The 16,182-nt window shown below is 46.8% G+C and overlaps 1 protein-coding gene across 1 annotated transcript in view; it reads left to right on the top strand.

Annotated features, from left to right (window-relative positions):
- The window catches only part of LOC144762216 (uncharacterized), a 498,270-nt gene that overhangs the window by 141,973 nt on the left and 340,115 nt on the right, over positions 1–16,182 (top strand). The window contains exon 4 of the mRNA XM_078647367.1: positions 6,407–6,508. Within this exon, the coding sequence (XP_078503493.1) occupies positions 6,407–6,508 (102 nt within the window). The remainder of the gene's footprint in view (positions 1–6,406; positions 6,509–16,182) is intronic.

Consider the following 16,182-nt stretch of genomic DNA (forward strand, 5'->3'; position numbering starts at 1 on the left):
GTGCGTGGTTGGTTTCTTGAAGGTGAAATGGATGCAGCGGTGGTCGGTCCAGTGGAGTTCGGTGGTGTGGTCGAAGGCGACGTGGGAGCCTGTGGTGAAGATGGGGTCAAGCGTGCGGCCGGCGTTGTGGGTGGATGCGGTGATGAGTTGTCTGAGGCCGAGGTTGGCGAGGTTGTCGATCAGGGTGGCGGAGTTGGCGTCATTGTTGTTCTTGAGGTGGAAGTTCAGGTCCCCGAGGAGGATGTAGTCCGTGGAGGCGAGTGCGTGGGTGCTGGCGAGGTCGGCAATGTAATCGCTGAACTGAGCCCGGAGTCCGGGGGGGCTGTAGATGAGTGTTCCTCTGAGGGTGGTGTTGGGGTCGGTGTGTATCCGGAAGTGCAGGTGTTCGGCAGTGTTGAGGGTGTCGTCTGCGTGGGTGGCGACTTTGAGGGTGGACTTGTGGGCAAGGGCTATTCCTACTCCGATTCCGTTGGCGCGACGACGGGCACCGAGGAGTCGTTTCACCAGGTCTTGGTCAGGAAGGCCACGTCTGGGGCGGAGGTGTCGAGCAGTTCCTAGAGCTCGACGGCGTGTTTGCGTGCGGAGCGGGTGTTGAGGAGTATGCAGCGGAGGTGGTTGGATCCAGTCCTTGGAGGTTTGGTGTTTCTGTCGCAGGTGAAACTGCAGGTGCGGCAGGAGAAGGGTCCATGGGTCCGTTTTGGGGCGGCCTGGAAGCAGGTGTGGTTTCGGCCGGCGCTGAGTGCGTGGAGGGTGCTGGCGTCGTAGTGGATTCTGGCATTGTTTATAATTAATCTGCATGGCTAATGCACCTAAAAGGCAAACATATGCTTTGAATGCAACAATAAAAGCATAAGAGAGAAAGATGCTGCAGGGCTTCCCAAATAGAAAGGCTTACAATAACAACAAGGATGCACAGTGATATAAAACAAACTGATCGGTTAGGAGCAGAGTGACTTTATGGTTTATTCAACATGGAGGAGACTTCCATGTTTTCTTTGGTTATTTATTTTCTCTCATCAGGGTGGTCTTATTGAACTTAGCTGTAAACAATTTCTTACAAAATAGTCTGAGATGGTGGTACAACTGCTTTACTGATGGGGAAAGTTTAGAAACACCAATTTATCTCCTAGGTCACATCTAACCCCTTCTCGGTCTCTCTGATCTATATATCTGTCCTTTAGAAAAAGGAGTGTGTTCCACAGATCTATCCCTAGCCAGAAGGCCAAAGAGACTCCTTTGCAGATTCTTCACCAAATGCGATTTGGCATCCTTCATTTAAGAAGAAAAATCTTGTGTTTGTGATCGTGAAAGTCAGATGAGCGCCCAATTTATTCAATATATGAAGGGCATGAGTCCACTCGTGTCACAGACTTGTTTTTAGCTACTGGTCCTCCGAGTTCATAAGTGCGTTTATTAATTTTTTTTAATTAATCATACTGCAATAACCATGTAATTTAAAGATTATAGGGAACGCTTAAGGTCCAACCACCACACTGGCTGAGATGTAAAACCTGAATGAGGCTAATAAGTTATTTTAGAAAATGCCATTTTTCTTCATCAGAGGATTCTTAAACCTCCAAAAGTAGTATGTGAAAGATTCAAATGTGGAGCATCTCAAGTTCTACTATGTATCAAGAGATTCCTTGTGAAAGAAAAGGGTCTCAGACTTTGATAACGCCTAGAAATTTGCCATTTAGTTTAGGAGAAGCCTAGAATGTGGGTGTCATTGTAAACACCCATAATGGGCATGGCCCAGTTCCCTGAAATTAAGTTTCATTTGAATGCAAGTATGGGCACAAAGTTACACAGCTTAGTTGTTTAAGATGCTTGTTCACATTGTTCATATTTCAACAGTATGGTCAGAAGTTGTATTTAGCCAAAACATGTTTCACCCTGAATGGCACAGTCACGCAAGGTTTTTCTCAAGCCTATCAGAGCAAAATAGTGGACAAAAAGAAATTATGTATTTAAAAGGACTGGGACTCCCTGGCTCTTCAATTCAAATTGTTTCAAGATTTAATTAGATCTTGATGGTATTTGCCAAAGGAAGGCTTTGAGAAACAGTTTTCCTTAAGTGGACTTAGATTCAGGAAGGCAAATACCTTGAACAGGAGAAAATATGGTTGCACGTTTGCTGTAAAAAATAATCCTACAATCAGTGGTGTAACGAAACTTAAGGGGTTCCCACTGCAAGGTACCTGGAGGGACTCTCGCTTATGATTTATTCAGCTCTTGGGCCAGTGTACTGTGATGAGGGGGCCCCTACGGCTCTGGGCCCCCCACACCGCGGGGACCTGTGTTACGCCACTGTCTATACCTCAGTACAGAGCCAGGCGTTTAAAGAGGCATATCCTTCGGGTGGGTTGGATAGAGAGGATCGTGCTGGTAGGTTTACAAGGAGCTATTTCAAAGAACTGCACTCCTAAGCCTGGCATCAGATTTAACAAGTGAAAAATGAATGCATAGAGAAAACATTGGAGGAGTCTGTCTTATTGCAATGTTCCTCTCAAAGCCACATAGTAGTAGAAGGTAAAACGTCTTCCTAGCACATACAATGGGTTACTTGCATAAAACGGTGCATCTATCACAGTCCTACATCGAGTCTGCTTTCCCATATATTTACATGTTTATAGTGCCTCAGAAGGAAAGTAAAATAGTAAGGTTTAACATTGTGAATGCAAAAATCAAACACTTTCTTTACTTCAAGCCTACCCGACCACCTTTCTATATAATTGGAATAAGGTCTCACACACTTCATTGTTCTATGACACATTCTTATGTAGTGTCATCTTACAGCTTACATACAGGGCAAATTAAACTCCTTTTACTTGCATGAAAGTCTCCAGTCTAAGCTACATGCGGGAAGGCATTCCGAGGGTTTAAATTTACTATTTTCAAAGTAGTCTAACCTTTAGTAGAGAAAGTGTTGGACCTCAAAGGGGTTGGATCTTTCATTCCCAGTCCAATGTAAGCAACAGTAGGGAAGGAGATGGTCTTCGAACAAATTACATATCACAATGAAAGTTCCAAATATATATCAAAACTATTTGAATACAGAATACAACATAATAATGTATACTACATAGTAACACGATATTCAAAAATAAAATGTGAAAAACAATAAAATATGAATAAAATGCATTATGATATAACAATTAAACAATTCACATAATATAAGTAATCATCCATTTATGAATTAAATGACAGTAAATAAATACCTACCATTAAATTTAAATGTAATTTAATGATCTTCCCACACTATTCCCCTAACTTTGCGTAAATTATAACATACTATTACTAATAGTAAAATTAAAGTATACATTGCAATTTACAAAATTAAATTATAACATGTATACTTACAATTTCACAACTAACATAATTAATGACCAATTAAATAAGTAATTAAAACAATTACTTTTGCATTTAAATAATTATAATTTGATTAACTGCCCATCCTACTCCCCTCCCTTCAAACCCAACAACCCACTACTAAACTTAAAATTGCTAATTACATTTAAAAATAAGGTACTAAAACACTACAAATTACAAACCATGGCCCGATTACGATGCTGGTCAGACACGGGTCTGACTGACATCGTTTCGGAATGGACACCGACCTACTAGTAGTTAGCGGTTCCATCCAACAAATTAGGATGTGACCGCCCATGAGGCAGTCAGAAACATCAATTTTTCCATTGTGGCTTGTGCTGTGGCTGGAAAAGGGCTGCAGCACAAGCCACATTGGAAAAATGGATGTTTGCAAACCTCCATGCACCATGTTTCAGGCACCAAGTGGTGCCTGGCATACGGGGTATGGGTGTTTAGTGGGTGCGGTGCCCCCAGGCCTCATAGCGGAGGCTGCGGAAGGTAGAGGTCCGGCTAGGGTCCCCCAAAGTCAATTTCCGGTACCCTTACATTGGCGGTCGGACCGCCATTTAAAGACTGTATGAAAGGAACATCGTAATCCCTACGCCGATGACTGAGCAGGCACTGCCCTATTGTAGTGTATTACATTCTGACCGACAGTCGGATAGGATCCTTGAGCCTGTCGGAAGCGTCGGTCAGTCGCTTTGCTCGCTGTCTCCAACCACCACGCAACATAATGCAGTTGTCAGACTGTGGCACCAAATGTCGGTAGGACCGCAACCGACGGCCTCTCGTTGTGATCCGACCGACATCATAATGAGGCCCTATATTATTTAAAATAGATTGCAATTATTCTAACAATATCGTCAGCTAAAATGTATATATTAACTAAAGCACAATGCATAAACAAAAAACTATATTTTATACAACAATAATAATGAAAACAATATAAAAAACAATGATATTTGTTAAAGAGATATTTCTTGCCAAAAGTCTATATTGTTGACATAGATATTATCTGTCATGATATTTCTATAGCATTTATCTTTTCTTGATGATATTTCTGCATCACAATATTTTTAACTCGCTATTTAGTCCAAACGTCCACAGCAGTTCCTGTAAATTCATTTTGATATTTTGCAGGATGGAGCCCTGCACCAAGCTGATTTTTTTTTATTTAAAAAAAAAGGAAATACTGATTTCCACATCGGAATTGGGTGGGCGGACCATTATTTTGGTTGTAAGCATACTCTGGGCCCGATTCACAGAACTAACTTAAGACAAAATCCTAAACTTACTACTTTTGGTATTCACAGAAGTTAAGATTTTGTCTTAAGTTTGTCTTAAGACAAACTTAAGACAGACTTAAGACAAAATCCTAACTTAAGTCTGTCTTAAGTCTGTCTTAAGACAAGCTTAAGACAAAACCCTAACTTCTGTGAATACCAAAAGTAGTAAGTTTAGGAATTTGTCTTAAGTTATTTCTGTGAATCGGGCCCTTAGTCTCCTTTGTGACGAGTATGCTTACTGCCAAGCTATAAGTCCATCCCTAAGTTCTTGGGTCTTTCAGTACCCCTTCTTTTGCTCCAGCTGGTGCCTCTGCTTTCTTGTTATTGGTAGGACTCTTAGTGCAGGTGGGTAAGAAATGCTGTGAACAGTCTTTTCACATTGCCTACTTTGATCTCTGTCATGCCTCCTTGATCATACTACATGTATTTGAATGAATATGAGTTAGTGAAAGAATTATTTGTACATTGTCTTTTGGATTTCTCAGATGCTTCCTAAATTATGATTCTATTTGTCGCTCAGTGTATGTGAATCACTGAAAGATTTTTGGCCTGATTTAGAGTTTGGAGGACAGTGCACTCCATCGCAAACAGAATACACTGTCGACCCACCTGATTTAGAGACGTGCCGAGTGTAAGCATTACATTGACAGAGCTCCCATGAACAGTGGATGGTGTGATGCCCTTTTTTCTCTGTCTGTATCCTCAAGGTTGGCAGTGAGTGACAGAAAAAACACAATGACCTCCACTCTTTTTTGTATTTCAGAAACAAACTCACACTTTGGGTGACAGTCATCTTCGGCTCTGGTGGCTCAGTGGACTAATGCGTCCATTGCAGAGGCCTGTGTTCGACCTCATGGTCACAGGTTCAAATCCCAGTGGGTTCGCTCAGCCTTTCATCCATCTGAGGTCAATGAAATGAGTACTATTGAACATCTGTTATTCAGTGCCAAGAGACCTCTGGGTGAACGTGCGCTTTACAAATACACGTTAGGTTATGTGTATCTTTGAATTTGGCAGATTTAATTTAGTACTATCGCAGTAGCAGATATAATGTCCTCTGCCATTCTGACAGCCTGTGCTATGTCCGCCATAGTTGAAATCAGGCCCTTAATCATGCCTATACATACTTACCGGTAAACTGGATTATGCTGCATACAATCCATGTTTCCTCTCAACGAGGAAAGTAAGAGATGATAAAATGTTCTCAAGGCATTATAGATATCCATTGTATTTAAGAATAGCTTTGAGAACAAAGGATGGCAGATCTTTTCTTAGAAATAAGAGGATGTATTTATGCCATTGTTTCCAATGAGGTTTTCTAATGAAGTTCATAGTCAAATATTCTCTTAGTTTGCTACAATGTCAATGGGAGGCTATCGGTTTGAGCTGGAAAAAAGGTGAACGAATGCTATCCAACTAAGCTGTAAAAACAGGACTACAGGTGAATACATTTTTCAGCCTGTCTTGTAGAGCACCATGAAGTGAAAGGATTAGAGGTTATATGTAATGTGGAAACTTTCTATTACGTATTGTGAAGCCAAAGTGCTGATGCTGTTGTCTTTTTAGTAAAATGTATGTAAAATATTGAGACATGTTAGGGCACAAAGTGTTGCATATTCCATAAACTGTAAAGTTCTTCCAGATGGAAGGTGAAGTATAAGTGTATGATTGCTGTTATTTTTTGGACTAGTGCTATGTCTCTTTGTTTCATATAATGATAGTTCATTTTGTGCTATTATTCTATTTCCCAGTTTCCCAACCATATGTTTGCCCGAGTGATTCCAGTCCAAAAACCAGAAGGGAACCAACGGAGATCTGTTATCATCATATATGGAAATTCTGCAAGCAGCTAAGTGAGTCTTCATTTTGTGTCAATTTTTTTAATCCATCTACGCCGAAGAAAGAAAGCACACCTGTGTGTTGCTGAGACGATTATGCTAAAAGAAACTTGACAAAATTATGGTTTGGTTACTACAAATATACAAGAGACTGTTTAACATTTTCGCCCACGGATTGCTCCACAGAGTTGTGAGTTGAGTGTGCATTGGCTCCTTTTAGCAGTCATGCATCTGATGTGCATAACCTAACCATATCATCATCTGACCCTTTCTGTTGTGTTAATTTTGGGGATACTTACTCTAACCAGCTTTTTCTGCTTTTCTATGAGAGTCTATGACATATTTTCAGGATACCACTTAAATTAGATTGGAGTGCTCACATCCTGATGGGGCCTTTCAACCTAATGCGACCCACTCGAGCGACCCTACTGGTCTATTGTTAGGACTCTCCCCCACTGTGTTCTCATGCCAGTGGCATGCTTCATCTTTCGAGTCCTCGACACAGATATTGAAATCATATATGGGCAGGCTCAACATCGTAAGTTCAATAGAGCTCTTTGATTGATTAGGGAGACAGGATCTGAATGTTAAAATTGCCTCAGGCTGCCTGCAACAGTTTGTAATATTTCTTTAATTTTTGGGCTCCTAGACAAGACTAAAAACAAGGTATTGATGCTTCTAGAGTTTCCATGATGTACTCTGCATCAAACTCTGGTCGACAAGTTAGAACCCTAGCGTGGCCCTTATTGGGTCACTTGACTTTTTTCAAACTAATTAGATCCCTACTAATAGTTGGATAAAAAAAATCGAAATGTTATTGTACTTACTTCGGCAATCATTCTTACACTCACCCTTCAGAGACATTTCCCCGGGCTGGTTCTTTTGAGTATCTGCTATTTGCTCCATATGTAGCATGGAAGAGGTCAGCCTTGTAGTTACACTTTCCTCAAGGGTCCTGACCGGCGCTCCCAAATGTAAATGTACAGGAATTTATATAGCGCAAATCACCGAGCGGTTTCTAAGCGCTTGCTTAGGAAACCCGTCCTGGTATTCCCCTGTGAGATAACCCCGGCAGGGTATCCGCAAGGTGAAAGCCAGGCATCCCGCCGCGAGGGGCCGTTTGCTTCCCCTGGAGCCTGCTTATTTTCAGGTTATTTAATGACCATTTATGAGTCCCACTTACATTTGACATATTTGAATATATCTCACATAGATATCCTGAAATTCAGACTTGGACCTTGCTCTCACATTTGACTCCACTTGTATAAGACATCTATGTTAATGTATAAAATATTGGGTCCTTAAAAAGTTCTAAGGCTAGCAGCCGAACATGGCGGCCGCTTGAAGTGAGAGCTCCCGAGGGCACTGCAGCCTTTAATCTATCCGGCACACAAATCCGCTAACTAGCGCACCTGAAGCGGCGGCGTTCGAGTCCCGGACTTCAGCGGTGTCACCGGTCCAACGTTGGAACAGATCAGAGCACCGGAGCCCGAGTTACATCGACTGGCAAATTGGGGCCTGTAGCCAGAAGAGCAACACCGGCCTCTCGTGACACCCGAGCCCTGGCGGAAGCGCGGCCGAGCCGGCCGGAAGGAGTGAACACACCCGGACGCCAGCCGGGCGGTCCCAAGCTAGCCTAACACTCTTGCAAACACCATCCGCAGGCGCGCGGACTGCCGCCACCACCAAACGGGACTGCAGCGACACACAGGTTGGTGCCCTGGCCGCACGAAACGGCGCCCTCAGCCTGGTACAACCCCCCGCCCCCCCCGCGAAGTCCTAGCGGGCCGGGAACGCCTCGGCGGCCATCAGCAGCCCCCGCGCACCTGGGAGGTAACAGCGGACACTGCTACCGCTGCATACTTACGGTCCAGAACGCCGGTACCCCGGGGGGACGACGCCGCTCCGGCCACCTGCGCGGGAGCACAGAGAAGGTCTGCATTTTACCGGCCACAACTAACAACGCCAACGCAGAGGCAGTAACCCGGCGGCCTGTGAGGGGGGCGGCTGACAGAGCTCGGACCCCAAACCATCTGTGGTGGCCGTGCAGGGCGGAGCGACACTGCAAACGTAGGGAGAGGTCGCAGTAACCGCCCCAGCCCAGGAGAAAACCGCCAGGGGCACCGACTCGGAACCGACAGGCACTTTCCCGACACCCACACAAACGGCCACTGGGGCTCAGCGGTCAGCAGACAAGAACACACAGTCCACCGCCCACCCACCGAACTGCTGTTCCCGACTCTAACGGTTCACTCCGACGCACGGCGAAGCCTCGAACCTGGCAAATCTTAACACTATGGCGGGTAAAGGCCTCAGGAGTGGGTCTACGCAGGCCAAACTGGACAAATTCGCCTATGGCCACCAGAGTCAACAACAGACCACGGGGCGCCCATCTTCGGGACAAGCCCAGGAAGCAGAGAAACCTACCAAAATAACGCTGGAGGACATCATGAAAACACTCTCGGAGGTGAAAACCACGGTGGGCGCCATCTCCTCGGAAGTCTCCCTGCTGCGAGCTGACTTTCACAAAATGGCGGAGAGGGTGTCGCAGGTGGAAGTGGTCACTAAGTCACTGGTGGAAGACACTTCAGAGCTCCAAGTGGCCATGGAAAGGATGCAGAAAGTGACCAAGCTCCTGCACGACAAGCTGGACGACCAGGAAGGGCGTTCACGACGCAACAACGTACGTATCCTTGGGCTTCCAGAAACGGAGGGGAAAGGGGCAATGGACCTTTATATAGAGGACCTTATCAAAAGCAAACTCCAACCCAAAGGTCTATCTCACTTCTTCTCGGTGGAGAGGGCGCATAGGGTGCCGGGAGGCCCTCCCAAGACGGGGGCAGCACCACGGCCAGTGCTGGCCCGGCTCTTCAACTTCAGAGATAGAGACGCAATTTTACAGGCAGCAAGGAACTCACCGCCAGTACGGATTCAAAATGCAACCCTAGCCTTTTTCCCGGATTATACGGCGGAAGTGGCCAGACGACGCAAATCCTTCACGGAGGTTAAGAAAGCGCTACGTGACAGAGAACTGCCATACTCCATGATGTTCCCTGCTAAACTGCGGATAGTTGCGGAGGGAAAGACTTGGTTCTTCGACACACCAGAGGTAGCGCAGGAATGGCTGGAAGGCTGGAGACCTGCGGGGCAGAGACACCGCTCACAGCGTGACCGACCGCGACATCGTCCTGAGAGGTCGCCGCCCAGCCAGTCTTCCCAGCGGCCGCTGCAGAGAGGCGAAGAGGAAATAGAATCGGACCTTGAGAGAGACCCTTTGGACTCTGGGCAACCGGCTCCGGTATGACACTGTACTACATTGCCTTCGAGACTGTATGGGCCGCGGATGCCGTGGCTCGGACAAAGCTGAGTAGGGTGGGCGCAGGCAGTGCCCGAAGGGGACTCACCAACCCCACGAGCAAGTAAGATGTATGGGGGAGGGCGAAAGCACTCTGCACAGTTGGGGAAGCGGGCGGGGAATTGTCCGTGGAGCAGGGTAGCAGGGAGGGGGGATGGGATCGAAGTTTTCGAGTTGAACTGTTTAATTTTGTTTGTAGTCATCGCTCACCACCTACAATGTGCTATTACCTCGACATCAGTATGTCTCCTCCACAGCACGACACACACTGGCGCATGGGCTCCGCCACAGCACACGTCGTGTGCAACATTCCCTCATCTCCTTAATGGCCAGGCCGCTTAATCGCACGCCCGCCGAGGGCTCCTCCACGGCCGGGAGGGTTCCCCCACTACGCATACTGACATGGAATGTCCGGGGCCTGGGGGACAAAATTAAGAGAGGCTTGGTCCTACAGGCCATAAAACGGCAGAACCCTGATATAATACTCCTACAGGAAACCCACCTCACAGGGTCCACCTGCAGGGCCCTAGACAGGAGAGGCTACACGATGGCTGTGCATGCCGACTTCACATCTGGCTCCAGGGGAACGGGCATACTGATGAGAAAGTCATCCCCCTTTATAGTAACACGCCGGGTGGAAGATGACCAGGGTCGCTTTGCCGCGGTACATGGGCAGTGGGAGGGCAGGGCTCTAAATGTGGTATCAGTATATATTCCCCCAGCCCTACACTCTGTGGCCCTTCCGGCACTGGGCAAATTCCTTCTAGATCTCCCTGATGGCGCAACAATTGTTGGGGGGGACTTCAATGCAGTCATGGACCCGATAGTGGACACCTTTCCCTCTAGAACCCGGCCGCGCGGTACGGCTCCACTGTCGGACTTTGCAGAAGCCCTGGGCCTCGTGGATCTCTGGCGACAACTGAACGCCGAGACCACTACGTACACCTATTATTCAGCGGTACACAATAGCCTTTCTCGCATAGACTACTTCATGGCACTGGGACTGGGACTGGACATGGTGGACAGGGTGGACACACTACCCAGGGGTATCTCAGATCATTCTCCGATTGTCCTAACACTCGCCACTGGGGGTACACGGAAGGCCCGAATTTACCCTATCTACCCCAACTTTCTGAAAATCCCCAAGATTAGAAAAAGGCTTCAACTGGTAACCACGCAGTACTTTGCTGAAAACACGGGCACAGTGGAATCACCCTCAACCCTATGGGAGGCGTACAAAACAGTCCTCAGGGGGGCGGCCATTGCAGCAATTACGGGACACAAACGAGACTCACGAAAGGTCCTCACAGACCTGGAGCTGGCGCTCGAATTGGCCAACCATGCACATATGTCGGACCCGTCCCCATCCACGACGCACACCCTCATGATTAGGCAACAACAACACCTGGCGCACCTCAAAACGACCGAAAAGGGTTATATCGCGAACACTAGACATAGAATTTACGACGTAGGCGACAAAGCGGGCCGTATGCTTGCGTGGCTGGACAGGAGAGGGACTGGGGCTAGAGGCATTCAGAAGCTCAACACAGAGGAGGGGCGAACACTGGTACACCCAGAAGAAATAGTTTGCGAACTAGCACGACACTATCGGGCAGTGTACACACCAGAACGGAGAGTCACTAGACAAATGGCGACGGCAACACTCACAGACCTTACCATCCCCAGCATTACTCAGGAAGATAGGGACACCCTAGAACTGGACCCAACGGGAGAAGAAATCCAGCTGGCAATCCAGGCGTTGCAATCCGGGAAAGCTCTGGGCCCTAACGGGATACCGGTGGAATGGTACAAGTCCATGGCTCCAGACCTCAGTACCCCATTGCTGGCCATGTTCTTGGAAAGCAGGGACAAGCTAGAACTACCGCTAGATCAGCGCACGGCCACGATCGTGACGATACCCAAGCCAGGGAAACCCCCGACAGAATGCAACGCATACCGCCCGATATCGTTACTGAACGTCGAAGCCAAGATACTGGCTAAACTGCTGGCTACCCGATTGTTACCCCACCTCGGTACCCTGATCCACCCTGACCAGTCGGGCTTTATGCCCCACCGGAGCACTGCGATGAATCTTAGAAGGGTCCATGGAGTACTAGCCAGAGCGCACCTCCTTGCGGAGCAGGCGGTGATTCTCTCTCTCGACGCCAAAATGGCATTCGATCTGGTGGAGTGGGAGTATCTCTTCGTGGTACTGGAACGTATGGGGTTTGGGCCGAAATACATACAATGGATACGGCTACTTTATGCGAAACCCGTGGCACAGGTGGTGGCCAACGGCCACATATCACCAAGCTTCCCACTGAGCAGGGGGACTAGACAGGGCTGCCCCCTGTCCCCCCTGCTCTTCGCACTGGTGCTTGAGCCTCTAGCCATCCAGATCAGAACCATGTCACTGTTCGCAGGCATCACGTGGGAGGAAGGATGGGAGGACAAAGTCTCGCTATATGCAGACGACATGCTTATCTACATGTCCGCACCTGATACAGGCATCCCAGCTCTGCTTGACCTTTGTGACACGCATGGGCGCGCATCGGGATACACTCTCAACTGGTCGAAATCCACAATATTCACGTTGAAGGGCCCGGCTCCGACATTGCAGGCGAACTGTCCATTGCTGACGACGTCGGCCTCTTTCAAATACTTAGGCATTGTCATAGCAGGTGGGGAAGCGGAGTTTTTTGTCAACAACCTGAAGCCACCCATAGATCGCCTGCGAGCCGATGTTAAATATTGGGCAACCCTGCCCCTGACCCTTCTGGGCAGAGCGGCTCTCTACAAGATGATGGCCCTCCCACGACTCCTATATGTCCTCGAAAATACTCCGTATTTGGTACCGCCGCGATACTTTAAACAGATCGTGGCGCTGGTCACGGTCCTGCTATGGAATGCTGGCCCGGCGCGTATAGCATACGACAAACTAGTGAAAAGCTGGTACGAAGGGGGCATAGCGCTCCCCAACATCCAGCTATATTACTGGGCGGCCCAGCTCAAAATTGTGAACTACTGGATCCACGCCCCAAGAAACGACCCGGCCTATCGGGCGGACTGGTCCCAACTTGGGACGGAAGGTATGCTGTCTGTACTTTATAACAAATCACAACTAAAAACGCTGGTTGGCCCGACCAAACATACGGCGACATTGTGGCACGTGGCGCAGGCCCGTCTGGGTTGGACAGGTCGGATCACTAAAATGACGCCCTTATGGGACACAAAGGCATTGGGAAACCTGAGAGGCTGTAAAGGGTTTGAGCGATGGGACTCCATAGGCATATCTACAGTGGGAGACCTGTGGGATACTGACTCAGTGCTACCATTCACGCACCTACAACACCAATACAGTCTAGGACCCACAGAGACGTTTAGATATGTCCAAGTTAGACACGCGTTACTGCAAGCAATCCCTGCAGGCACCACCCTGCCGGATTCCTCCCCGCTGGAGGATAGGCTGCTGACAGAATACATGCTCCAGAGCGCCACTCCCTTACCTATAAAAAACTGCTAAACAATCTCCAAGACCCGACACTAAAACTTAAAGAAAAATGGGAAGGGGAGCTAGGTGGAACTGACGAATTCGAATGGAATGAAGCGCTGGCCTCCCCGAAGGAGGTTGGGATCTCGAGTAAACTCAGGCTAGTACAACTTAAAATCCTACACCGCGTCTACTACACCAGGCCGCTGCTGCACAAAATTGGGAGGGCACTACACCCCTTTTGCTTGAGAGGCTGCGGGGAGGAAGGGACACTGATACACACACTATGGGAATGCCCGCACATTTGTGAGTTCTGGAGGCAGGTACTCCGCTCACTCTCCCAGGCCCTTAAATTGTCCATATTGCCGGAACCACGTAAATGCCTTCTGAACATCTGGGACCCCAATGATCTGGGCAGGTACGAACTGATTTGGGCTTCGTTGGCTATGACAGTGGCTAAACGGGACATAGCGCAGAAGTGGGGGGCGCCGGAAGTACCCACCGCTAGTAGGTGGGCCAAAAACATGGACATTCTCATGGTGACAGAAAGAGCTGTATACGTGCTCCGAGCGGCGCCCCGGAAATGGAACAAAGTCTGGGCGGCATGGAACAAGTACAGAGGGGACATCTGTGAACCCTTGCCGGAAGGGGAGGACTCAGATTCGGAGGGGGAGGAGGAGTAACCGAACGGTCACGGGATGCTGCCTCGTGAACAGGACAATGCTACTATAGCGGCGCTGGCCCGGCCACGCGCCACGGTGCGTGGAGAGGCACTGACTAATGTACCACGTGGGTGGGTGAAAAAGGTTGCGATGACACATGTTTAAGGGGGGTAAGTTGGGAAGTTTGTTCACACTGTTCAATGTAAAAAGACTTCGCCATCACTGACACTGGAGGGAGGGAGGGGTTATCAGGGACCTCAATCCTGCACGGTGCAACTCACAAATGATGTATGTAATGTACCTGAGCAACACAGGCACCGCAGTTCACGTTACGAAAAATCGCTCGTCACTTTTAGAAATGTTAAATTGAAATGCTATATGGGGATCGCCCAATGGAATGTATGTAACTGATGAACCACTATTCCTTCCTTCAATAAAGTTTAAAAAAAAAAAAAAAAAAAAAAAAAAAAAGTTCTAAATAGTAACGTCAGAGAGCCCACATTCCTTGCTTAGGGTATGAGGTTATGAAATCCGAAGGTTACGGTGCACAGCCTCTGTTCTGTACGTGTTAGTAGTAACGTATTTTGCATTATGCACAACAAACTGCAATTTGACTGTCGTGTTTTCATTTTTCGTCTGTTTTTTTTCTTGCATTTCAATTCTCTTAGGTTTTCCTTCTGCCTTTTAATTTTCCACATTGTTTCAGGGGATGAAATTAATTCTTCATTATTTAACTGATGCTCCAATTGTACAGTAACATTAGTAGGTTTGCGTTCTTTATCATTAATGATGGCAAAAGCCTAGCAGTCTTGTGCCTTAGATAAACCGTGCCACTTGGAACCCAGCAGACCGTATAAGACCCTCCCATTATCTTGTCTTATAAACCATCTTTTCTTTTGTATCCATACAACTCCTTGTTCACTTTTCCACAAAGTGCTCTAAGGTGACTGAATCAGCAGTGGGAAATGCTTTACAAAATCTCTAAATACAATTAAATATAAAAGAAATCTTCAAATTTAATAATAATAATTATAACTGGTATTTATGTCCCTTTTCACAAATTGTCTTGGATGGCATGTACTCCACCCTGAATACAGAGAGTGATTTACAGAGAACAATTGTTAAAAAGATTGTTGAACCCCCCTCCTACTAAAAGATCTCAAACAGTCAAATCCAATTCAGCCAACTGACAGTGAGACCTATAACTTCGTAGTTTATGTCCTACGGTTGAGAAGTCATCTCCATGTGGTTGCCGCTTAAATACCTCTCTTGACGTCTCTCAATTTGACACTTATCATAACCACTGGTCAAAGAATTGGAACCTCTGAACTTCTCTACCCCTAGGTTTAGCTTTCAAGTTTCAGTTCAGTACATAAACTTTATTCGGGTACCTTGGTACCCATAAAAGCACAAAGTCATGACAAATACAAACAACAGTCTAAAAAATTTTAGAACACATGACAATATAAAAATATATACAGCGAAATTACATAATCATTAAAATGTGAATCTGTCGAGAGTCTCAGGGATACAACATGGACTTACGTGTTCTAATGGCTATTCTAAGAAAAGTGCATATGCGGAAGATCAAATCTGCATCGACCAGGGTTACTATACACAGATAGGCCTCGTCCAAACTAATAGGCCGTCTATTTTTAAAATAGGGGTTTGAAAGCCACTTGGAGTATTTAATATAGTACTTACAAAAAAATAGAAAATGTGTGATTGATTGACCACTCCTCCCATCACAAGGACATGGTGTTTGATTGAGGTTGGGACGGTAACCAAAAGGAAAGCAAAGTGCAAATCTGACAGTTCCAGCTCTTAGGGGTCATAATGAGCTCCTATCCCAGCGACTCATGGGTAAAGTGAGATAAATATGCAGAGGGTGACAATACTGTTCGATAGACATGTAATTGCGAACAGATGATTTCACGGATTCTAGGTCAATCCTCTCTTTATTATATAGGGAGTAGAAAGCATCTCTCAATTCCTTTTTGGACACTGCTTCAGCTGTACTAGAATCTAAGAAGATGTGTTCCCTATTGATTCTGCGCAAACTTTGTTGCACTCCACTCAGCCAGGGAATTTCCATCCCTTTGTCACACTTTAAGCAGTCACTAATAATCTCTTGAGTGAGGGAAGTAGCCTGATTCTTCCATACTGAGAGCCAAACAAGAGC

Source organism: Lissotriton helveticus, chromosome 1_1, assembly GCF_964261635.1.
Source record: "Lissotriton helveticus chromosome 1_1, aLisHel1.1, whole genome shotgun sequence".
NCBI classification, from domain to species: Eukaryota; Metazoa; Chordata; class Amphibia; order Caudata; family Salamandridae; genus Lissotriton; species Lissotriton helveticus.